Genomic DNA, 25,759 nt, shown 5'->3' on the forward strand with positions numbered 1-25,759 from the left:
CGACACAAAATGACGACTGTAGGTTTCTTCCAGTGTTGACATGTGACAGCCGTATTGACTGGCCTCGCTTGATCGGTATTCCTGGCTGACAAACCTGGCCTGGCTTCCCTCTCACTGTCCAGTAGCTGCATGCCCACCAGTCACAGACTGCTGATCACTTCCTGACCAGTACTTCACAGCGTGGGAGTGCAGGTGGATGTTTGACCATGGAGCCGCAAGTCACATACTGCCGACTGGTGGCGGCGATGTGCCGAGCTGTGCGCAGAGAATGAGCAGCAGAGCCGAGCTCCAATCTGGGGCCACCACCATTTGCATTGTGCGCCCATGTCAGCCCCTGTCCCTACCATCCAAGGGCACGGTGACCAGCACACAGCCCAGCCTAGCACCGCCCCATCCCCAAATGCCACAACCAATTGTGCATTCTTACAGACGGTTGCAGTTGTTCGGGTCTTCTTCCCCGCAATCAGGAACACCACAACCGATTGCTCCACTACCCTCCAGAGTTTGAAAAACCCTGATTTGGGACACAAATCTTTTCCTGAGGCACACATTGCCATTATCTGCCATTAGGTTGACTCCCTAAAGATGGAGAGCTCCAGTTGACATCGATTAGGCACAGAGCAGTCTGCAGGGAGGCTCCAGCAGACACTGATTAGACTGAGTAAGTTGGCTTTCTTATAAACCCATCAGATGAAGAATTGGGTTTAAAGGTGGAATTGATTTGGCAGTCAGTGACACAGTCATACCTTTTCCTGAACATTGTTTTGATTCACAGAATTATTGAAGTTGAGAGTTAATACCTAAAACTGAATCTCGAGCTAAATAATTCAGCACAGAATATTTGCCACAATTCAGAGAACATTGACCACATTGATTTCTACAAAGCAAAAGTAGTTAAGACACTTGTTTGGGTTTGTCCGATTCAGTGAAATGACTGCAATGGACTTTTTGCAAAACAACCTTAATAAACATCAAGGTTGTGGGCATAAATCCCATCAGGACAAGTTGTGAAACTAATTTAGTAACTTGTCATTTGTGGGCTTGCACTAGATAAAAATGGTCATGAAACTACTGGATTGTTGTAAAAATCTAACTGGATCACTAATTTCTATCAAAGAGAGAACTGCCACCCTCATTCAGGCTGGTCCACCTAATCCTCCATCCTGTAGTTGATTATTGATGCCCTCAGAACATTTAGGGATTGACAATAAATATTGCCAGTGGTGTTCATATTCCAAGAACAATGAGTGATCATGCACGATCATGCACATGCAATAGCACTAAGCTACTCCACCTCATTTCAGCTCACTTTCCTTATCATGAGAGCAATATACGAAGCTTACCTGCTGCCCCACCTTGCCAGAAACCACCCAAGAGCCAGGTTCCAAAGGGGCACTGCTCAGAGTACAAAATAGTAAAAGAAAACCCCACTAGCCCTCCATGCTTCCCATATTGTGGCCGAGTGAGTAAATGCACAGTGCCATGAGATATTCAAATATGAAAAGCATCTGCTTGGTTGCCAATTATTTTCTATGACTCAAATTAAGGTCAGTTAGTGAGTGGGGAATGTGGGTAACTATTGCCTTGAACATGACCATATGAAAGGAGGGAAATTCAAAAAAGCCTGCCCTCCATCACATCGCTTTTGATTGATTGATATTTATTGCCACATGTAGCGAAGTAAAGTGAAAAGTATTTTTCTGCGGCCAAGGGAACGTACACAGTACGTACATTGTAGACAAAAAAGAACAATCGACAGAGTACACTGACAAATGGTACATCGACAAACAGTGATTGGTTACAGTGCGGAACAAGGGCCAAACAAAAGCAGCATAGGGCGTAGAAGTGTTCTTACTTAATTGTGCATGTAGGTAATTCAGGCAAAAATCAAACTCAGCTGCAGTGGGCTTCCAGAGGATAATATCCTCATTGTCTTCATAGTCCAAGGTCTCATCAAGAATTACATATCTTTTATGGCAAAATGTTGACATATTAATTTACTCCAAAGTGCCAATTTAGTGCCTTTTGTCTGTTAAGACTGGGGAAAAACACCACGCAGAATGCTTCCTTAAAGGCAGCAAAAAAAATAATTTTTAAAAAATCAGCATAACTTACATTCTTCACATTTACATAATCCGTGCTGTGCCTGAGCACTGCCTATTTTTTTAACATCTGACTATTGAACTCCCATAAACAAACTTTTGGCAGCTCCAATTAGCTCTTGTGAAACACATCATCTGCTGGTTTCCATTTCAATAAATTATCCTGTTTTAGATCAATCCTTAACAGCTAACGAGGTTAGGAACCTAACCTCTTCTGAACCTTAAGCACCAAGAGGTCGAATGAATTCGGCATCCATTATGTATAACATTCAAACTGCATTAGCAAAAGCACACCTGCTATATTGGGACAATACCAAAATCCAATAATAAAAGCCGCATTCATTCCACATTGTCAAAAAGGGATTTAAACACTTGGGGATTTTGCTCAAATAAAAAGCACTGCTGTTGAAAGATGTACATTTCTTTGTTCATCTCTGTTCTCTGGAAACAAAGCACCAATGAAATAAGAGTGGATTTTCACTGGATAAGAAACTGCTCTTGGATCAAGTCAATTACAACTGACATTTATAAAGCACCCAGGAAGAGAGCCCACAGCACTCATATTTATTTTGGATATTTTATTTTAGTAATTTGAGGAATTAAGTGACTGATTTGTGGAGTAATTAATAATCAGTTATTAGACAATTCCCAGTAGTTTTGTTTATTTTCTCAACAGCAGTGACTAACTATACTTAAATATACAGCTCTAACCCCATTCCTAAATGACTAAACTAAACCATAAACACATTTAATGCAATTAAAAAATAATTTCCTTGTGTGTAGGAATTGTTACTCTGACACTCACTGTTGCACCCAACCCAAATCAGAATGTGTACACTGACACTTCACAGATCTGCTAAAAATTCCACATTAAAATGCTAGGCAGTTTCCCGGCATTACCAAGGGCTCCGAATCAGGGACAGCAGAGCAATCACAAAATTCACACCTTCAAAATTAACGCAGAGAAGGCTTAGAGGTCATAGAATTTTACAGCAGAGAGAGGGGTCCTTCATCCTATCAGGTCTGCATCAAGCATCTATCTATTCTAATCCCATTTTCCAGCACTTGGTCTGCAGCCTTGTATCCTATAGCGTTTCAAGTGCTCATCTAAATGTTTCTTAAATGTGGAGAGTTCCTGCCTCTATCACCTTTACAGGCAGTGAGTTCCAGATTTCCATCACCTCTGGGGTTAAATATTTCCTCAAATATTATAATAGATGATAGAACTGTGTAAAATGCTTGTTAGGCCACAGCTGATGTACTGTGTGCGGCCCTGGTAACCACACTATAGGTAGGATGCGATTGCACTAGCGAGGGTACAAAGGAGATTCACCAGGGGCGCAGAGGAGATTCACCAAGATGTTGCCTGGGCTGAAACGTTCCTGCACTGAAGAGAGGTTGGTTAGGCTGGGGTTGTTTTCCTTAGAGCAGAGAAGGTTTTGGGGGGGGAGACCTGATTATGAGGGGTGTAGATAGGAAGAAACTTTTCTTCTTAGTAGAGGTTAAATAACCAGGAGAATGGATTTAAGACAAGGGCAGGAGATTTAGAGAGGATTGGAGGGAAAAGAATTTCACCCAAGATGTGGTGGAAATCTGGAAATTCATAGATGCATAATACTCATTTAATACCTCACCTACGTCTTCGGCATGGATTGGGTTAACTGTCAGATTTATAGCTTTCATTTCAGCAGGTTAGATTCTGACATACACGCAAGGCATCGAGAAAAAAGTATTTACTTCATTCCCATGTTTACTTGGAGCCTTCCTCCACTTATTTTGAGTGCGCATGAGAAGAGGGAGGGGGAAAAAGTTTTTAAAAAGGGTGATTTGGGGGGAAAATCCACACATCATTAATCTGGCCTCATTAGATTAGAGGAGGGAAGAACAACAAACGTGCATTTATAAAGCAGATTTCTTCTCTGGACGTCCCAAATTATTTTTAAAGTGTAGTCACTGTTGTAGGAAACGCAGCAGCCAAATTGGCACGGTCTTACAAGTAGCAAAGTGACACTATCGACTAATCTGTTCATTGGAAGAAAATAATTTTTGTATTTAAAAAGACCAGTCTTAAAACCGAAATGAAATTTGACAGTATCAAGTATATAAAGGGATGTAGAATTTGGTCTTGTATTTCCAAATAAATTTGTGTATGTGAACCAAGTTTAAGACTTTGGGACTAAGTTGATACAACTTGTAGTGCCAGAAAATTCCAGAAATGGACCTGGATTACCTCTCTCCCTTCAAATCATTGGACAAAACATATCAGTGCATTTAAGCCAGCTCACTGCATACAACTGTGCCAATACCAGTAACGACTTGAAGATTGACACCCAATCCACTTTTAGGGTAGGAGCTAACTTGAGGGACCTTTGAGAAGAGAGCAAGCTGATTTATGCAGATGCACAATCAGCAGAATTTAACTTGCACAGGTGAGTATTTAATACCTGGCCCATGGAAGGGCAGGTTTCAACAAGTTACACTTTTCCTCACTTGCCATAAGTTATCAGAGCCACTGGGTTCCACAAAAACCTAAAGCTTTTAGATTTAAGTCACCAATCTGCAGTTACAAACACATCACATTCACTCCGTCACAACACTCCCTCTCCAAGACTGAGTAAATTGGACTTTACCTCTCTGACCAGCAGCCCATGGCAAAATACAAGCATGAACTCTCATTAATGGATCTTACCGTATATTGAAATCACAGCCAGAATTAGCCAGGCAGTCCATTCTGGGAGGTATTTGATGAAAACCAGAGCCATCAAAGCGCTGATCATGATCAGGTAGGCCTGCTGGAGTCGAAGTGGCCCCTTCCAGTGGATACATACCATCCCGACCACTCCAAAGTTCCAGATCACCAAAGCCAATGTGAAGTAATCCATGGCAATGTTGTAGGTTTTGAAGACTTCCCTGCAGAAGAAATACAAAACAACCTTGGTTTACTGAATGAATCACAGAATTTCAAATGTTACAGCACAGGAAGCCGCCATTTCTGCACATTCTCCCTTTTCAGGTAACAGTAATTCCATTTTGAATGCCTCACTTGAACTTGCCTTCACCACAATCTCAGGCAGTGCTTCCAGAGCCCAGCATGAATTGTTCCCTGCATGAAAAAGCTTTTCCTTGTGTCTCTTTTGCCAATTCACAGAATGCTACAGCGCAGAAAAGGCCCTTCAGCCCATTGAGTCTGCACCGACGCATGAAAAGCCCTGACCTGCCCACCTAATCCCACTTGCTTGGCATGCCAAGTACTCATCCAGGTACTTTTTAAAGGATGTGAGGTACCCTGCCTCTACCACCCTCCCAGGCAGTGCATCCCAGACCGTCACCACTCTCTGCGTAAAAGAGCTTTTCCTCAAATCTCCCCTAAACGACCCACCCCTCAAAACTACCCTTCAACTAAGGGGAACAGCTGCTCTCTATCCACCTTGTCTGCCACTCTCAATGTTGTGCATCTCATCAGGTCACCCCTCAAGTCTTCTCTGCTCCAGAGAAAACAACCAAAGCCTATCCAACCTCTCTTTATAACTTATTCTATCCCAGGCAACATTCTGGTGAATCTTCTCTGCACCTCCTCCAGTGCAATCACATCCTTCCTATAATGTGGTGACCAGAATTTTACACAGCACTCCAGCTGTGGCCTCAGTTCTATACAGCTCCATCATGACCACCTGCTTTTGTAATCTATGCCCCAATTGATAACGGCAAGTGTCCCATATGCCTTTTTCACCACCTTATTAACCTGTCTTTCTGCCTTCAGAGATCTATGGACAAGCTCGTCAAGGTCCCTTTGTTCTTCGGAACTTCCCAGTGTCAGAGCTTTCATGGTATACTCCCTTACTTTAAATCTGTGCTGTCTCATTCTCGATTCACAAGTGGGTTCAGATTTTCTGTATCTAGGCTGTCCAGATCCTCATGATTTTAGAAAAATTCATTCGCGGAATGCGGGTGTCACTGCCTAGGCCAGAATTTACTGCCCACCCTTAGTTGCTGTTGAGAAAGTGGTGGCGAACAGAGCAGAAGGAGGCAATTCGGCCCATCGAGTCTGCACCGATCCACTTAAGCCCTCACTTCCACCCTATCCCCGTAACCCAATAACCCCTCCTAATCTTTTTGGTCACTAAGGGCAATTTATCATGGCCAATCCACCTAACCTGCACATCTTTGGACTGTGGGAGGAAACCAGAGCACCCGGAGGAAACCCACGCAGACACGGGGAGAATGTGCAGACTCCGCCCAGACAGTGACCCAGCGGGGAATCGAACCTGGGACCCTGGCGCTGTGAAGCCACAGTGCTAGCCACTTGTGCTACCCTGGTGAGCTGCCTTCTTGAACCATGTAGTCCCCAAGGGTGGTTAGCACTGTTGCCTCACAGCTCCAGGGACCCAGGTTCAATTCTCGCCTTGGGCCACTGTCTGTGTGGAGTTTGCACTTTCTCCCCGTGTCTGTGTGGGTTTCCTCCGGGTGCCCCTCCTACAGTCCAAAGATATGCAGGTTGGGTGGATTGGCCTTGATAACTTGCCCTTTAATGTCCAAAAGGTTAGGTTGGGTTACGGGGATAGGGTGGAGGCACAAGTAGGGTACTCTTTCCAAGGGCCAGTGCAGACTGGATGGGCCAAATGGCCTCCTTTTGTACTGCAAATTCTATGATTCTATGATCCTCATTGGTCCTCAGTAAAGTTGAGAGGATGTCGAGAAACCAATGGAAGAATATGGGACAAAACGGAACGAGGGCTAGTCAGCCAGAGAGCTCAGGTTCAGTGCTGAGTGCAGTGGGAGGAAAGATGGCGGGAGCAAGCTTGCCGGGTGGGGCTGCACCCATTACGGTGGACACGCTGGCCGAGGTGATAGAGGAGGATTTTGAGTGGCAGTTTGAGAGGCATGGGAAGGAGATGATGGGTATACTGGACAATATGGTGGCCCCAGTAAAAGAGACTCTTGGAAAGATGTAGACGGCGGTGCAGGAGCAAGGAGAGCTGTTGAAGAGGGTGGGGGAGGCATTGTCGCGGCACAGTGACCAGCACGCCTCGATGGGAGAGGAGCTGCGGAAGGTGGAGGAGAGCAACATGGGGCTGAGAGCCAAAGTGGAGGACCTGGAGAACAGGTCATGGCGACAGAATCTTTTGATCGTGGGACTGCCTGAGGGGCTGGAGGGCTAAATGCCAACAGAGTACCTTTCGGAGATGTTTGCCAAGTTGTTGGGAGGAGGAAGAGAACACCTCCCTCCTTGAGCTGAATTAGGGATCATTGGTCGCTTCGGCCGAAGCCAAAGGCGAACACAAAGAGCTGCGATAGTCTGTTCTCACAGCGATCAGAGGAAGGAGACGGTGCTGAGATGGGTCAAGCAGAAATCGGGATCCAAGTTGGGAAGGCAGTTGTACTTGAATATACTAAAACGTCACGGTGGAGCTGGCAAGACGTCAGGCGGTCTTCAACAGGGCTAAGGCAGCGCTTTATACGAGCAATGTGCGGTTCGGGGTGGTTTACCCTGCGAAGTTGAGTGTTACGGATAACTCCAAGGACTATTACTTTGAGACGGTGGAGGCACTCTTGAGCGCTGAAGGATTGGACTTTGTTTTTATATGGGAGGGGATGGTTTGTGGACATTGGGATGATGTGCTGGGGTTTTCTCCCCTTGGTTTGAGGTTTATCATGTTTGGTTGTTCAGATTGGCTGGGTGTGGGGGTGGTTTTATTATTTTTTTTGTACTAGGTATGTGGGGAAGGGGCTCTGGCAAGGGCTAACTCGCTAGCCAAATTAAGTTGGTTAGTGAACAGGTGGCGGGGAGGGGCTGCGTCTAGCCGAGCGTATGTGGACTGGTTTTGATTGGCTGGGGAGGTGTGAATGGTTTGGGGGGGGGGGGGGGGGGGGGGGGGGGGAAGAGAGAGAGAGAAAAGAGTGCACGGGGAAGAGGGGTAGCGGTCTGATGGCGACTGCCGGATAGGGCTTGCTCATGCTCAGGGGTGGGGCGAGGGACTCCCAGTCCGAATGACAGCATAGAACATGCTAGGGTTGGATGGACCAGTGAAGCAGGCAAGGGTTTTCTTGTATTTAAAGACCTTGTGAGCCGATGATGCGCATTTGAGGGTGAAGGACCAGGTTAGGTTTCAGAAGGGTTAGGCGAGTCAGGTGTTCCACTTGGGCTTTGATAGCAGTGCATGGGGGTGTGTGTGTGTGTATACGCGCGTGCGTGCGCACATGCTCGTTGGGGGGGGGGGGGTGAGGAAAGCTGACTACTCGGTGATTGTCACTTCAGATCATGCTCAGCATTTGGTGGATGTGGTCCTTGAGAAAGGGCCTGCACAAAGGTTGGATATGCGGCAGTTTGCAGATCCAAGTTCTGTGAGGATGGGAAAGGTGATTGATGATTATGTAGGGTTCAATAAGAATGGGTAGGTCTCGCCGGTGGTGGTAAGGGGTGACATCATCTTGCTTAATGCGCATGTGAATAGGGAGGCAAAATAGGAGCGTCAGCGGCTGGCGAAGGGCAAGAAGGTGCAAGGTTGGGGTAGAGAGAAAAGCTGGTTACTGTCAGCTGGAGTGGGGGGTGTTTCTTTGAGTTATTGGGGTGTTGATTGGTGGAGTGGGGGGTGGTTTCTGATGTTCTGCAATCTTTATGTATAAAATGTTAAAATCCGAAAATATTTTCAAAATAAAATTTTGCACCGTCTCTCCACATTCTTGCTACCAAAATGACTCACCTCACACTGATACTTTGAACTTCACCTGCCACTGATCTGCCCAATCCACCAATATGTGGTTCTTTGGATGTTCAAAACTATCCTCAGCACAATTGATAATGCCTCCAATTAGCAAAATGGCATCAGGATTTGTGGCAGACAAATAATTAAATAAAACACTAGCGCAGATACACTTAAGAAAAAAAGTTTGAACTTACCCCAAATAGATGAATGAGAAAAAGAAAAGCAGCAAGAGTGATGAGATTATCAGCCATCCGTGAATGACCTGTTTAAATAAGACCAAAAATAAGGCTTCAGGCATGAAAAAGTTTGGCTGATTTTGCCCTCCACAGGGCCACATTAATTGATAGAAATACAATTTGGTTTTGATCCCCACGACATGACAGTAAATAATAATAATCTTTTATTGTCACAAGTATGAAGTTACTGTAAAAAGCCCTCCGTCGCCACATTCCGGCACATGTTTGGGGAGGCCGGTACGGGAATTGAACCTGCATTGCTAGCTTTGTTCTGCATTACAAACCAGCTGTCTAGCCCACTGAGCTAAACCAGCCTAAAAGGGCAGAGTTCCTCTTCAGATAGCTTGTGAATTATATGGATGTCTGCATACAGTGATTTAGCGGCTATGACCAGTTTGGTCTCTAAGAGGTGAAAGGTGCTACCCATCTGGACCAGTTCATGGACTGGTGCACTAAATTTCGGTTGACAGTCCACTGCAAGATTGCAGAAGAGCTGCGCTGCGCTTTTTATAAAGATGATTTTAAGCCAAAGGACCTATCTCAGTTGGATGTGTTCTCCTCTCTTGTTCCACCATGGTATCCACCCACTGCCAGATTTGCTTAATCCTTTTCCACTGGCCCCAGCCTGTTGAGGTGCACACTGCCCACCAGGAATATAAAGAATAGGAACAACAAAGACCTGCTCCATCATTCAACATGATTATGGTTAATCTTCTGCCTCAACTTCCCATATCCAATGATTCACTGACAGGTCAAAAATCTATTTATCTCAGCCCCGAATATACCCTGCAATAGAGCATCCGCAATCCTGTGGGGTAGACAATTCTAAAGGTTCACAACCCTTTGGGTGAAGACGTTTTGCATCTCAGTCTGAAGGTGATCAATCCCTTGCCTTGAGACTGTTCTAGATTTTCCAGCCAGGGGAAATGAAATCTGTGCCTACCCTGTCAAGTTCCTTCAGAACCTTGCGTATTTCAATTAAAAGGGAATTGGAGTACAAGAATAAGAAAGTCTTTCTGCAGTTGGTGCGAATACAATTGGAGTAGTGCATTCGGTTTTGGCCTCCATAGCCAAGAAGGGACATATTTGCCTTGGGAGGCGGTAGATTGGTCCCTGGAATGGGTGGGCTGTTCTATAATGAGAAGCCGAGTAAACTCAGCCCATCCTATCTGGAGATTATCAGAAATAAAGTCCGACATTCCATTTTCCTTCTTAACTGCTTCTTGTACTTGCATGCCAACTTGGTGTACTAAAATACTGATTTTTTAATTCTTACTATTGTTACGACACCCTGAGCAAGTGCACAGTCAGTTCCAGCCCCAACTTGGCCCCATTGGTGTACCCAATGTAAGTGAATTAACCAATAATTTGTATGTTTTCCTGAGGTCTATAACCTTTGATTGCTCCAATTAATTACAGGCATCAGATTTATAGGTAAAACGATAACAAACTGGTTATTTATAACAAGAGTAATCCTAGATTTGAGCTAGGGATGTGGGATGCAAATCTTCGGAGATGAGAGGAGAAAGGAATTAGGACACCAAAAGATTTGTTTCTTGGGGGTCGTTTTGCGGGATTGAAGGAGCTGGGAGCGAAGTATGGGCTGGAGCAGGGGAAATATTTAGATACATGCAGGTTCAAGACTTTGCCAGAAAGGCGATACAGAACTTCCCAGTAGAGCCGGACTCCACATTGCTGGAGGAGGTGCTGACGACAGGGGGACTGGGGTAGTATGGTGGTTTACGGGGCTATTTTGGAGGAGGAGAAGGCACCGCCAAAAGGGATCAAGGCAAAGTGGGAGGAAGAGGTGGGAGAGGGGGTTCTGGTGTGAGGTGCTCCGGAGGATGAATGCCTCAACCTCGTGTGCGAGGTTGGGGCTGATACAGCGGAAAGTGGTGTATCGAGCACACCTTAAAAGGGTGAGGTTGAGCCAGCTCTTTGAGGGAGTAGAAGATGTGTGTGAGCATTGTGGGAAAGGGGGGGGGGGGGGGGGGGGGCAAACCACATTCATATGTTTTGGTCCTGTCCAAAGCTGGAGGATTACTGGAAGGAGGTTTTTAGGGTAATCTCTAAAGTGGCGCACATGAAACTGGACATCTGGAGGCCATATTCAGGGTATCAGATCAGCCGGGGTTGGAAACGGACGCGGACGCAGATGTTGTAGCCTTTGCCTCGTTGATCGCCCGAAGGCGGATCCTGTTAGGGTGGAGATCAACATCTCCACCACCCTCTGCCCTGTGCCCTGGCGTGGCGGGGGGACCTGCTGGAATTCTTGACGCTTGAAAAAGGTCAAATTTGAACTGAGGGGAAAGATGGAGGAATTCTCCAATTCACGGGCGTTATTCATTATGCACTTTTGAGAATTGGATCACAGCGAACATTGGGGGTGGGTGGGAACTGTGTGTTATTGGTGACTATGGTTGATTCCTTTTTGTTATTTGTTTATGTTAACATGAGGGCTAATGTTTGGGGGTTTGGTGAGAGGATGGGATCGTTGTTATTGATATGGGGATTGACAATACATTCGTTACTGATTATTGTTGGGTGTAAATTTGGGGAGAAATGTGAAAAAAAAGAATAAAAAATATTTTTTTTAAAAAAAAATTTATAACAAGAGTAAAGGAAATGGAAATAATGGAACAATGGTCTACCAGTCTATCTATTCCCAAAACCCCATCCCACCCGCCACCCAGACACACAAGACGAACAAATATACAAATAGGGGAAGGATTAAAATAACGGGAATTGAAGGAAAAGGTTTGAGATGAATCTTCGCTGCCAAGGTTATGGCCTCTATAGGTGCCGGTCTTCTCAGAATGTGACCCTCTGGGGAATTGATTTATACAGGAGATTCAGGCTGGTACTATTCTTTCCTTTGACCACCAGATGGAGCCTCAGTCTCCCTGATAAATTACTAGAGCTTTATACCTGAGAAATTACAGCAGAACCATTTTTTGTTTGCCTGATCTCGGTGCAGAGATTCTGCTTGTATCGTGACAAGAGTCCTCAGACTGGGTTTTCCCAGCCATTCAGACAGAGGATTAAATGGTCACAGATCTGGTAGGAAGCCTGCTTGCAGCCTTCCACTCCAGTAGTTCCCTTCACAGATCTGACTGCTGTCTGCAGTCGTCCAAATAGGTGTGCCTTCACAGGTCTGGCTGAGAGCCCCTTAAGTCGACTGGCACAGAGCGCAAGAGTGAGAGAGAGCCTTGAAGCTGCTTCCTGGCTGAATCTCTTCACAGAATTCAGGACAATACGGAGCACTTCACATGACCCACCTTTCTTCTGGAAGGTTCTAAATGCCTCCACCAATCGCAAGCGACAACAGGCAGTCTCAAATTCCTAACTCACGGATTGGCTGCTTGCCAAGTCTATCAAACTGACATCACGGGCTCTGCCACAGAGCATAAAGGGGAAGTCCTAAGGTAGTTCATTGGACCAGGGGTTTTTCGGTTTGCCTAAAGATTGTAGCTTAAGCAAAAAAGTCTCAATGTTGCAGCAGCTAGCAAGACTGTAGATTAAAGGCAGTCAGCAGGATAGGAATTTGAAAAGAAACAGAACGGACGAGGTTTTACAAGAGTATCCTTACACTACCAAAGTGAATCTCAGACTGCCCCCATATTATATTCCATCTGCCACCTTGTTGCTCACTCAATTAACCTGTCTATCTCGTTGCAGGTGGTGTCCTCCTCACAGCTCATGTTCCTACCTACGTTTTTGTGGTCAGCAAATTTGGATGCACGATTCGGACTCTTCATCCAATCATTAATATAGATTGTATAAAACTGATCCTTGCAGTACTTCACTAGTTTCAAACTGCTAACGTAAAAATGCCTCATTTATCCGTACTCTGCTTATTATTCATGAACCAACTCTTCATGTCATACCACCCCCAAAACTAAGCCTTTTTCTTGCATATTAATCTTGTGGCACTTTACTAAATGCCTTTTTGAAATCATGGCACACACCTCCTGGCTCCTCTTTAATCTATCTACTAGTTACATCCTTAACCGGGCGGCACGGTAGCACAGTGGTTAGCCTGTTGCTTCACAGCACCAGGGTCCCAGTACGATTCCTGGCACGTTCTTCTAGTGTCTGCGTGGGTTTCCTCCGGGTGCTCCGGTTTCCTCCCACAAGTCCAGAAAGACGTGCTTGTTAGGTGAATTGGACATTCTGAATTTTCTGTGTACCCGAACAGGCGCCGGACTGGGGCGACTAGGGGATTTTCACAGTAAAGTCATGGTGGTGTTAATGTAAGCCTACTTGTGACAATAATAAAGATTATAAAATAATGCAAGAAATTTAGTCGACCACAATTTCCCTTTGATTGATGATAGAGTCAATATGGTTCCAAATATACTGTTCAGACTTCTTTCATAATACCAGATTCCAGAATTTCCAAATGATCGATGCCAGGCTAATTGGCCTCATCTTTTGAATAGCAGTGTTACATTTGCTAACTTTCAATCCGCTGGGACTAGAAAATCCAGGGAATTTTGCTAAATCACACTGGTACATCCATTATCGCACCCCTGCCATTTCCTCATGATAGTTCTCCTGTTTCTGCCTTTATGAGACCAACACTGGCTTTAGTAAAACTCCTTAATTAATATTTGGACGGGAGGAGAAAGACGGGCAGGGGAGAACACGGACAGGGAGGGGAGAGGAGGCAGGGAGAAGGAAATTGGGCAGGGATGGGAGGTTGAGCTGACAGACACAGCCTCGTCCTAGGAGAATCTGGAGACAATGAGGGCTTCTCTGGTCCTCCTGGCATATCAGGCCCCTGCTGCACCATCTTCCATTCTCCGGATCCTCCTCGGGCTCGTCCTCCCGTTCCTCCTGGACCCTCTTTTCCTCCTCAGACAAGGCCGCATGTTGCACCCCAGTCTCCTCCTCCAGCCGTCGCCCTGCTGCTGGGCCAGATTGTGGAGGGCATAGCAGACCATCACAAAGCAAGAGATCCTCTGGGGGTTGTACTGCAAGACACCACCAGAACGGTCAAGGCATCAAAACCGTATTTTCAGCAGCTCGATGCACCGCTCAATGACAAAACAGGTGGCATCATAGGCCTCACTGTATCAGGTCTTCGCCTCGGTCTCAGGCCTCTGCACTGCCGTCATCAGCCATGAGCTTGTCCCCCATAAGCCAACCAGTCATCCTGGAGTGGTCCTCAAAGACACAGGGGATCTCAGTGCCTTAGGATGTACCTGTCATGCAGTCTCCCAGGATAGCAGGCACACGTGCACATGATTCTGAGATGGTGATCTCTTGGTGGGCCTGGTCCAGGTCGACGATGATATAGTCTGGTGCCCGTGTCACGCGAGGGAGATGTTAGGAAATTGGGTCCAGTAATGAGACCCCCAATGTAACAGGCAATTTAGGGGTTAAACAGACGGAGGGTGAAAAAAACCTGCTAGCACAGAGTCAGAGGGATACATCCACACATTGCAAAGTTGCAATGTCCCAGTCAGACTTAAAATCATTAGTGGGTATACACAGGATGGCTCAGACTCATTATTCGCTGGGGCACTCCTGTCTGACCAGTTATTAGCCCATTACAGAGTCTAACAATCAGTTAGGGCTTCTACCCCAGGATCCTCGCCTCCCCCACCCTTAACATGACTGTTCCACCTTCACATAAGAGTGCCATCCAGCGTGCCACTTGTGCTGACAAACCTTGCTCTGCACATTCACCCCTGGCCACAACAGGAGCCCCTAGATCCCAGACTCTGCCGGGAATATTAGGAACACCGTGCTCAGCTGCCCTCCGCTCATCCACACACTTACCCTTTGGGTGCGAGAAGATCTACAGTGAAGCCCTGCTCTTTAGTGTTTGATAGAGGCAGCTGCTTCTACAGTGTTGATGCTCCTAGCGATCAGGCACACTGTTCAGAACAAAGTTTGCTGGAGATGCAATGCACTAATCTCCTCTGAGGCATAGTACATGTGCCCTCGAGGAGGCACTTGAGAGTTAATGTGCGTGAAGTGCTATCACAACTAACAAGGCTAATTCCTCATTTCAAATAGCCTTCATCAGCTCTGAAGATAGAAGCTGTTCACAGTCAATGGGACTGAAATCGAATTTCAGGATGGAGGCCACAGTAGTGCTCTGTCCTGGAAGTGTTTGGTAGGACAGACAGGCTGCAGCTGTGGTTGCTCTTGTTATGGGACTGCACAATATTTAAAGATGGCTTGAAGGCCTCATTGACACAAAGCTCCTCAACCCCCAGCCCAGAGGCGACTACCGACCTGGAACGCATCAACCCCCCGGCCAAGCACAACCCCCACTAGCACTGGGGCAGCAGCTCCGGTTCTGCATGCTGGAAAATGGAAATGGCTACTCACATCCTCACTTCCCCTTAGTAGCCATTGCGCCAGGTTCCCATTTTTGAGAAGGAGTACTAAACAACGCCAGCGTGACTTGACGCTGAGGAATCGAGCGAGTCGGGGAGACCACTGCATTAGGCATCAATCTCGTTAATGTGTTTGATATGAACGCAAATGAGGGTTCGTGATATTCTTGCCATTTTCAGGCAAGATCCAGAACACGCCATGGGAGTGGGCTGGGTCAATTGCAAAATGGTTTGTGCCCGGTGCAAAATCTCAATTTTGCCCTCTACTGCTTTTCATCCGGTATGCACCGATCTGCTCCAGGCTCAACGCAGTTGCTGAATCATGCCTGTGTACTCTCTCATCAATACTATGCTCAACTTCACTAGTAAGCCACTTGCAAATCTCCAACTATTTCTTATATAAGTTACTGTGAAAAGCCCCTAGTCGTCACATTCTGGCGCCTGTTCGGGGAGGCCAGCACAGGATTAGAACCCGTGCTGCTGGCCTTGTTCTGCATCACAAGCCAGCTGTTTGACCCACTGTGCTAAACCAGACCCTGCTTAATGCTTTGACTAACAGTGGGACTGCTAGGCAGCCTTAAAAACTATTCCCAGTGCATTCTAGAATCATAGAAGTTACAGTGCAGAAGGATGCCATTCGGCCTATCGAGTCTGCACCAAGGCCTTTGACAAGGTCCCTCATGGCAGACTGGTACAGAAGGTGAAGTCACACGGGATCAGAGGTGAGCTGACAATGTGGATACAGAATTGGCTAGGTCATAGAAGGCAGAGAGTAGCAATGGAAGGGTGCTTTTCTGATTGGAGGGCTGTGACTAGTGGTGTTCCGCAGGGATCAGTGCTGGGACCTTTGCTGTTCGTAGTATATATAAATGATTTGGACGAAAATGTAACTGGTCTGATTAGGAAGTTTGCGGACGACACAGAGGTTGGTGGAATTGCAGATAGCGATGAGGACGGTCAGAGGATTTTGCAGGATTTAGATCGTTTGGAGATTTAGGCGACAAAATGGCGGATGGAGTTTAATCCGGACAAATGTGAGGTAATGCATTTTGGAAAGTCTAATACAGGTAGGGAATATACAGTGAATGGTAGAACCCTCAAGAGTATGGACAGTCAGAGAGATCTAGGTGTACCAGGTCCACAGGTCACTGAAAGGGGCAACACAGGTGGAGAAGGTAGTCAAGAAGGCATACGGCATGCTTGCCTTCATTGGCCGGGGCATTGAGTATAAGAATTGGCAAGTCATGTTGCAGCTGTATAGAACCTTAGTTAGGCCACACTTGGAGTATAGTGTTCAATTCTGGTCGCCACAGTACCAGAAGGATGTGGAGGCTTTAGAGAGGGTGCAGAAGAGATTTACCAGGATCTTGCCTGGTATGGAGGGCATTAGCTAGGAGGAGAGGTTGAATAAACTTGGTTTGTTCTCACTGGAATGAATGAGATTGAGGGGCGACCTGATAGAGGTCTACAAAATGATGAGGGGCATAGACAATGTGGATAGTCAGAGATTTTTTTCCCAGGGTAGAGGGGTCAATTACTAGGGGGCATAGGCTTAAGGTGCAAGGGGCAAGGTTTAGAGATGTACTAGGTAAGTTTTTTTACACAAAAGGTAGTGGGTGCCTGGAACGCGCTGCCGGAGGTGGTGGAAGCAGGGACGATAGTAACGTATAAGGGACATCTTGACAAATATATGAATAGGATGGGTATAGAAGGGTATGGACCCCGGATGTGTAGATTTTAGTTTAGACGGGCAGCATGGTCAGTGCAGGCTTGGAGGGCCGAAGTACTGTGCTGTACTTTTTTGTTCTTTGTTCAACCCACTGAAAGAGCACTCTACTTAAGACCACACCTCCACCCTATCCCCATAATCCAGTAGCCCCACCGTAATCTTTTGGAGACTAAGGTGCAATAGCATGGCCAGTCCACTTCACCTGCACATCTTTGGACTGTGGGAGGAAACCGGAGCACCCTGACGAGACCCACGCAGACACGGGAGAAAGTACAAACACCACACAGACAATCACCCAAGGCCACAATTGAACCTGGCTCCCTGGAGCTGAGGCAGCATTGCTAACCACTGTGCAGCCTGACATGTCATTCCTAATTGCCACCCTCCACGCCAAGGTACTTTCTTACTACGGTCTATATGTCACCTGTTACTATCAGGGTTACTCCTTCTTTTCCATTCTGTCTGTCATTTCTAAATGTTGTGCATTCTGGAACATTTATTTCTTGAACCTGCATCACCTTGTGACCATGTCCTTGTAATGGTGACTATATCTAAATAATTTATTTCTATTTGTACCACGAGTTCACCAATTTGCCACAAATGCTTTATGGTGCTAAAGGGCCCTTTTTCCCCCTATAAACTACTGTTCTTGCACAGCCCTTATTTGCTGATGCTATTATTGTTAAAACGTTGCCTCTTCCTGTCCCACTCTGCTTGTCTTTATCCAAATCCCTAAACTTATTGCTGCAACTTTTTTCTTTAGATTTCTAAATCTCTCTGCATCTGCCACCCCCTTTCCTTTAGTTTAAACCCCTATCCACAGCCATGATTATACCATTTGCCAAAAATCTGATCCCAAGCAGGTTTAACTGGAGTATATCTCAATGGAACAGCTCCCTTTTTCCTCAGTGCTCGTGGCAGTACCCCATTTCTTCTTTCTTCTCATATGTTGAATCTTATTTTGCCTAGGATGGGAGCCGTTGGCAAGATTAACATTTTCTGCCAATCATTTACTGCCCTGAAAGTGGTGGCGTGTTTTGAATACATTTCCCCCTGCTCAGGTGGATTTTAAATTAGGTTCAGGTTCCAAAAAACGAAAATCCTCCTTCCTGCACCATTTCGCCAACCATACGTTAACATATTTCATCCTATTATTCCTATTCACACCAGCAAATAGATATTATTGCCTTTCAGATGTTGCTTTTTCCTCCCTGGCTCCTGCAACATTAGATGCGGTTTATAAGGGGGATCAGGACGGATTTACAGAACGAAGGAGTTCAATGAGGAAATGACTAACCTGGCGGACAGGGGAAATTCTTTAACTTAAATTTTTTAAAATTTCAGCAAATGCCTAAGCAATTAGTTTGCAAGAATCTGAAGAACAGTAGACAAATTAGGATTGAAGAAAAGTTTTGAAGTGGACTGGAAGTCGGCTAAACCAGAGAAAGCAAAATATGAATAAAGCAACTTCACCGTGGGAAGGAATCAGTATGGAGGCGCCACTGGGACCAGAGCCAAGGCCACTTGTTTAGTCTACAGATATTTGGGAGCTGTGAACAGGGAAACAATAACATTTGCTGACAATGTCAAAATTTCCTGGACAGGGGGAAGAGATGTCGAAATGATACAGAACAGAGAAACATTAACTTAGAAGTGAGAGCTTAGTTGTGCAGAACTATTTTACCCACTTCTCCAAAGATGCTGCAATCTTATTTTTGGTTATTCCATGAATCACTGGAAAAAGTGAAGTCAGAAATTTACATGAACAAAGTTTTGAGCAAAATGTGAGTCTTGAACCTGTGAACACATACCTTGTAGCACCTGTACTTGTAGAGAAGTACAAGAATTAATGTCATTACAACAATGACACTGATCATAATGAGGGCATTCAATATGGAGTTTACAGCTCGCTCTCCAATGGTGTCTGTGTCCTCTGTGAACGGAGTGTACAACCTGAAGGCAAATATTCCACAAGTCAGGGCATTCTCATCAGAATAATGATCCAATACCAGTTTTCGTAGCAATTAACAAAAATTTAAGATTCTCAAAAGGCAACACAAAATATGAATAAAGCAACTTCACCATGAGAAGGAGACAGTATGGAGGCACCACTGGAACCAGAGCCAAGTCCCAATTGTTCTACAATAGAAACATTTAGAAATATATCCCCAATTTCTGACCGCTTGACATGTTTTAAAGGATTTGACAAGCTCTCCTCTCATTTTTATAATCTATTGGAGCGCTGACACATCTTAAAATGTAGTGAATGCAATTACTGGGTGTGCAATGTCCCAACTCAAAATTCCCCAACACTTGAGCTGACCTGACACAGCATTGAAAATGTGTGCAAAAAAGAGGCCGGCATTCTGGCCTTTGCATCCCTAGTAGCCCGGCGAAGGATCTTGTTAATGTGGAAGGAGGCGAAGCCCCCTAGCGTGGAGGCCTGGATAAACGACATGGCTGGGTTCATAAAGCTGGAGAGGATTAAGTTTGCCTTAAGGGGGTCTGCGCAGGGGTTCTACAGGCGGTGCAACCGTTCCTAGACTATCTCACGGAGCGTTAGAGGAAGTTCGGTCAGCAGCAGCAACAACCCTGGGGGGGGGGGGGGGGGGGGAGAATGGGGGATTGCTTGGGCGGTTGGATGAGCAGGAGATAACATGAAGGGTGGGGGAAAGTGGCACGTGCGGGAGAGAGCCAGTGTATAAAGCTATGTAAATATATCATTTTGCCATGTATACATCTTGCTCAGTGCGTTTTCGTGTTATTTTGTTACGGGAGGGGGGGGGGGGGGTATTGTTTGTAAGGGGAAAAAATTGTGTTGGTAAAAAACTTTAATAAATATATTTTTTTTAAAAAAAAGAAAATGTGCGCCAAATGGGCAGGTTCACTAAAACCAGACAGTCAGGGAACTTCCTGGTCCAGCTATGCCCATAAAGTCTGTTCCTGCTCTCCCTGGAGTCTTTCCCACATTATTCCGACCCTCCCCACCTCCCTGCATCCCAGGACACTTCACCCAGGGCCCTCCCTCCCCCTCCCTTCCCCTCCCTTCCCCCTGCCTTGGATGGTCTCCCATGTACCCTGGAACTCTCCCATTGTTTTGCTCTGTATCCTTGGGGTCGCTCCCTGTTTTCATCATCAATATGCTCGGCCAAGTTCTATGGATTCCTGAACACCAGATGTGGTCTCACCAACACCCTATACAATTGCAACAACATTTCTACTTTTATACTCCAGTCCTTTTGCAGAAACGCTAACATTCTAGTTGCCTTTCTTATTACATGTTGTACCTGCATCCCGACTTTCTGCGATTCATGAACAAAGACGCCCTGATCCCTCTGCCCAGACCCATTTTGAATCTGCTTACCATTTATAATTTGCCTGACTATTTTTTTTTCGGCCAAAATGGATAACCTCACACTTATCCACATTAAACTCCATCTGCCAAATTTGTGGTCCAATCTCCTAGCCTATCGATATCAGTCTGTAAAATCTGCATCGCCTCTTCACTGCCTGCTTTCCCACCTATTTTAGCATCCTCAAATTGTGCAATGTTACACTCTATCCCTGCTTGCAGATCATTCATATAGATTGCAAACAGTTGAGGCCCGAGGACTGACCCCTGCGGCACCCCGCTAGTTAGTTCGCCAGCCAAAGAAGGACCCATTTAACCCGACCCTTTGTTTTCTGTCAGTCAGCCAATCCTCAATCCAATCCAGTATTCCACCCACAACGATCTCACCTTCTGGATCAATCTTCTATCCAGCAACTTGTCAAACGCCTTATGGAAGTCTAGATATACCATATCCACAAGTTCCCCCTTATCCACCTTGCTGATTACGTCCTCAAAGAACTCAAGCAAGTTTTTCAAGTATGACTTACCCCTCATAAAACTATGCCGACAATGGTGGATTGAGCTTCGTCTTTCAAAATGTTCAGTCAGCTTCTCCTTAATGATTGATTCCAGCAACTGCTGCCACCTCCTTGAATACCCATGGGTGCAGGCCATTAGGTCCCGGAGACTTATCTGCCTTTAGTCTCATTAGTTTATTCAATACCTTCTCCCTAGTGATGGTTTTGCACTAGGTTCCTCTGCATTAACTGCAGTTCTTGGAAAATAGTTAACCTCGACCATGAAGACAGAGGCAAAATATTGGTTTAGTGCCTCTGCCACCTGTGTTCCCCATTATTACCTCACCAGTATCGTCCACCAAAGAGCCAACATTTGCTTCAGCTATTCTCTTCCTCTTTAAATACTTATAGAAGCTCTTGGTATCAGTGTTTATGTTTTCTGCTGATTTCCTTTCATAGTTCATCTTGGCTTTTTTGTAAAAATAGTTTTTTGTTGACCCCTAAAGTTCTCCCAATCCACCAGCTTACCTAATGGTATCCTCTATTTTTGCCTTTTATGTCCTCCTTGACTTCCTTGTTCAGTCATGGAACGTTCTTCTCCCTTTTACAATTCCTCTTTCTCTCAGGAACATACTTTAATTGAAGTGTATAATATCTCTCTGAACATCCACCTTTGTTCCTCAACTGTTCCTCAATTATTTGTGCCCATCTACTTGTGCCTATATTGCCTCTGCTCAATGCTAAAACACACTAAACGTGAATTGGAAATTCTAGCATGCTATGATCACTTCTTCCAAGGGGATCCTTAACGACACGACTATTTATCAACCCTGTGTTACGCAACATTAAATCCAAAATAGCCTGCTCCTTAGTTGGCTCCATGACATATTGCTCTAAGAAACAATCCCCCATGCATTCTATGAAATCTCCCTCAAGGCTCCCCTTGCCAATTTGATTAGTCCAGTCAATATGCATGTTATAATCACCCAACATTACCGTTTGCCCTTCTCACAAGCCCTCATTATTTCCTGGTTTATACCATGGCCCACTTTGGAAGTATTGCTCGAGAGTCTGTAAATTACTCCTGGAGTTTTGTCCACCCAGATCGATTCAACATCTTGGCCCTTAGTGCCACTATAATTTCTTAATACAGCCTTGATGTCATCTTTAACCAAGAAAGCAGCTCCACCTCCTGTTCCAAGCTGGGTAATAAATACCCTTGGGACATTTAAATCCCAGTCCTCCTGCAACCATGTAACAGTGGGTTATCAGACATTAATAAAGGAGGTCAGAATGCGTGAGAAGCGTAGTGTACAAGAAAATCTTGCAAGGGAAAGATAAATCAGTACAACATATTTAAAAACCTTGCAGGTGCAGACGGCCAGCCCCTCCCCCGTGCAGGCAGGCGGGCAGCCCCCCCCACCCCCCGTGCAGCCCCCTCAGTGCAGATCAGCAGCACTCCAGTGCAGACAAGCAACACTCAGTGCACACTGTTTCTATACATCAAATTCCAATGCTGTGGAAACTGGATTAAATCAGTTGCACAATTTACCAGCTACAGTTAAGTGCAACTCAGCTGACTTGTTTCAGGAATGCAACTACCCAAAAGAGCAGCATTCAATTCATACAATTTACAGTGCAGAAGGAAGCCATTTGGCCCATCGAGTCTGCACTGGCCCTTGGAAAGAGCCCACGCCTCCAACCCGCAACCCCACCTAACCTTTTTGACAATAAGGGGCAATTTAGTACGGTCAATCTACCTAACCTGCACATCTTTGGACTGTGGGAGGAAACCCGAGCACCCAGAGAAAACCCACGCAGGCACGGGGAGAACGTGCAGAGTCCGCAGTCACCCGAGGCCGGAATTGAACCCGGGACCCTGAAATGGATCCAAAATGGAAACTCTTGCAGGAGAGGGTGATGGACCAGGGGACTAACTGCTTAGTACTTTTACACCATTTGGTGGTCAACCATTTCTTTCCTGCCTGTGTATGTACGTACACACCCCCCCCCCCCACACACACACCCCCCCCCCCCCCCACCCACACCCCCCCCCCCCACCCACACCCCCCCCCCCCCACCCACACCCCCCCCCCCCACCCACACACCCCCCCCCCCACCCACACCCCCCCCCCCCCACCCACACCCCCCCCCCCCACCCACACACCCCCCCCCCCACCCACAAACCCCCCCCCCCCACCCACACCCCCCCTCCCCCACCCACACCCCCCCTCCCCCCCCCCCCACCCACCCCCCCCCCCACCCCACCCCCCCCCCCCCCCCCCCCCCCACCCACCCCCCCCCCCACCCACACCCCCCCCCCACCCACACCCCCCCCCCCCACCCACCCCCCCCCCACACCCCCCACCCCCCACCCACCCCCCCCCCCCCACCCACACCCCACCCCCCCCCACCCACACCCCACCCCCCCCACCCACACCCCCCCCCCCACCCACACCCCCCCCCCACCCACACCCCCCCCCCCACACCCCCCCACACCCCCCCCACCCACACCCCCCCCCCACACCACACCCCCCCACCCACACCACACCCCCCCACCCACACCCCCCCCACACACACCCCCCCCACACACACCCCCCCCACACACACCCCACACACACACCCCCCCCCACACACACACACCCCCCCCCCCACCCACACCCCCCCCCCCCCCACCCACACCCCCCCCCCCCCCCACCCACACCCCCCCCCACCCACACCCCCCCCCCCACCCACACACCCCCCCCCCCACCCACACCCACCCACCCCCACCCACACCCCCCCCCCCCCACCCACCCCCCCCACACCCCCCCCCCCCACACACCCCCCCCCCCACCCACACCCCCCCCCCCCACCCACACCCCACCCCCCCCCACCCACACCCCCCCCCCCACCCACACCCCACCCCCCCCCACCCACACCCCCCCCCCCCCACCCACCCCCCCCCCACCCACACACCCCCCCCACCCACACCACACCCCCCCCACACACACCCCCCCCACACACACCCCCCCCACACACACCCCCCCCACACACACCCCCCCCACACACACCCCCCCCACACACCCCACACACACACACCCCACACACACACACCCCACACACACACACCCCACACACACACACACCCCACACACACACACACCCCCCCCACACACACACCCCCCCCACACACACACCCCCCCCACACACACCCCCCCCACACACACCCCCCCCACACACACCCCCCCCACACACACCCCCCCCACACACACCCCCCCCACACACACCCCCCCCACACACCCCCCCCACACACACCCCCCCACACACACCCCCCCACACACACACCCCCCACACACACACCCCCCACACACACACCCCCCACACACACACCCCCCACACACACCCCCCCCACACACACCCCCCCCACACACACCCCCCCCACACACACCCCCCCCCCACACACACCCCCCCACACACACCCCCCCACACACACCCCCCACACACACCCCCCACACCACACACCCCCCACACACACCACACACACACCCCACACACACACCCCACACACACACCCCACACACACACCCCACACACACACCCCACACACACACCCCACACACACACCCCACACACACACCCCACACACACACCCCACACACACACCCCACACACACACCCCACACACACACCCCACACACACACCCCACACACACACCCCCCACCCCACACCCCACACACACACCCCCCACCCCACACACACACCCCCCACCCCACACACCCCACACACCCACCACACACACACCACACACACACCACACACACACCACACACACACCACACACACACCACACACACACCACACACACACCACACACACACCACACACACACCACACACACACCACACACACTATTGCAGGGGCAGGCCAGTCGATTTCGGCGGCGTGAGAACAGCTGGTGAGTCAGTTTCAGCGGGAGCACTGCGGAAGGAGGTTGCTGGGAGGTAAGTCAACCTTTAAAAGCACTTGTCTTTGCAGGGGCAGGCCAGTCGATTTCGGCGGGAGTGGAGCTGGCTGGTTAGTCAATTTCAGCAGGAGCTGAGAATTTTTCTTTTTTTTTTTTTAAATTAGTTTTTTAGGCGGGAACAGGAAGTCGACCCGCGGACGTCTGGGAAGACCCTCACCAATAAATTCTGGTGGAGAGGAAACCCGAGACACTACACGTGTAGTGTCTCCCACCCGCCCTCCTCCTCTAACCTAATAATAAAACCCATTGGTCTGAGGTAAGTACCATATTTTATTATATTATTATTATTTTTTATAAAAATTTAATTTAGTTGTTAGCCAGATCTTGGTAGAAAGTTAGAGGAATGGCAGGGAAGGGAGTGCAATGTTCCTCCTGCAGGATGTTTGAGGTGAGGGATGCAGTTAGTGTCCCTGCTGATTTTACCTGCAGGAAGTGCTGCCATCTCCAGCTCCTCCAAGACCGAGTTAGGGAACTGGAGCTGGAGTTGGAAGAACTTTGGATCATTCGGGAGGCAGAAGGGGTCATAGATAGCAGTTTCAGGGAATTAGTTACACCAAAGATTGGAGATAGGTGGGTAACTGTAAGAGGGACTGGGAAAAAACAGTCAGTGCAGGGATCCCCTGCGGTCGTTCCCCTGAGAAACAAGTATACCGCTTTGGATACTTGTGGGGGGGACGACTTACCAGGGGTAAGCCATGGGGTACGGGCCTCTGGCACGGAGTCTGTCCCTGTTGCTCAGAAGGGAAGGGGGGAGAGGAGCAGAGCATTAGTAATTGGGG

General features: G+C 47.9%; 1 protein-coding gene across 1 annotated transcript in view; it reads right to left on the reverse strand.

Moving 5' to 3' along the window:
* The window catches only part of LOC140407247 (presenilin-1-like), a 60,312-nt gene extending 39,182 nt beyond the window's left edge, over positions 1-21,130 (reverse strand). The window contains exons 1-4 of the mRNA XM_072494880.1: positions 20,864-21,130; positions 18,936-19,145; positions 9,001-9,068; positions 4,792-5,012 (exon numbers count right to left, since the gene is read on the reverse strand). Coding sequence (XP_072350981.1) covers positions 4,792-5,012; positions 9,001-9,068; positions 18,936-19,145; positions 20,864-21,130 — 766 coding nt within the window. The remainder of the gene's footprint in view (positions 1-4,791; positions 5,013-9,000; positions 9,069-18,935; positions 19,146-20,863) is intronic.
* Positions 21,131-25,759: the final 4,629 nt, after the last annotated feature.

Source organism: Scyliorhinus torazame, chromosome 2 (assembly GCF_047496885.1).
Source record: "Scyliorhinus torazame isolate Kashiwa2021f chromosome 2, sScyTor2.1, whole genome shotgun sequence".
Classification (NCBI taxonomy): Eukaryota; Metazoa; Chordata; class Chondrichthyes; order Carcharhiniformes; family Scyliorhinidae; genus Scyliorhinus; species Scyliorhinus torazame.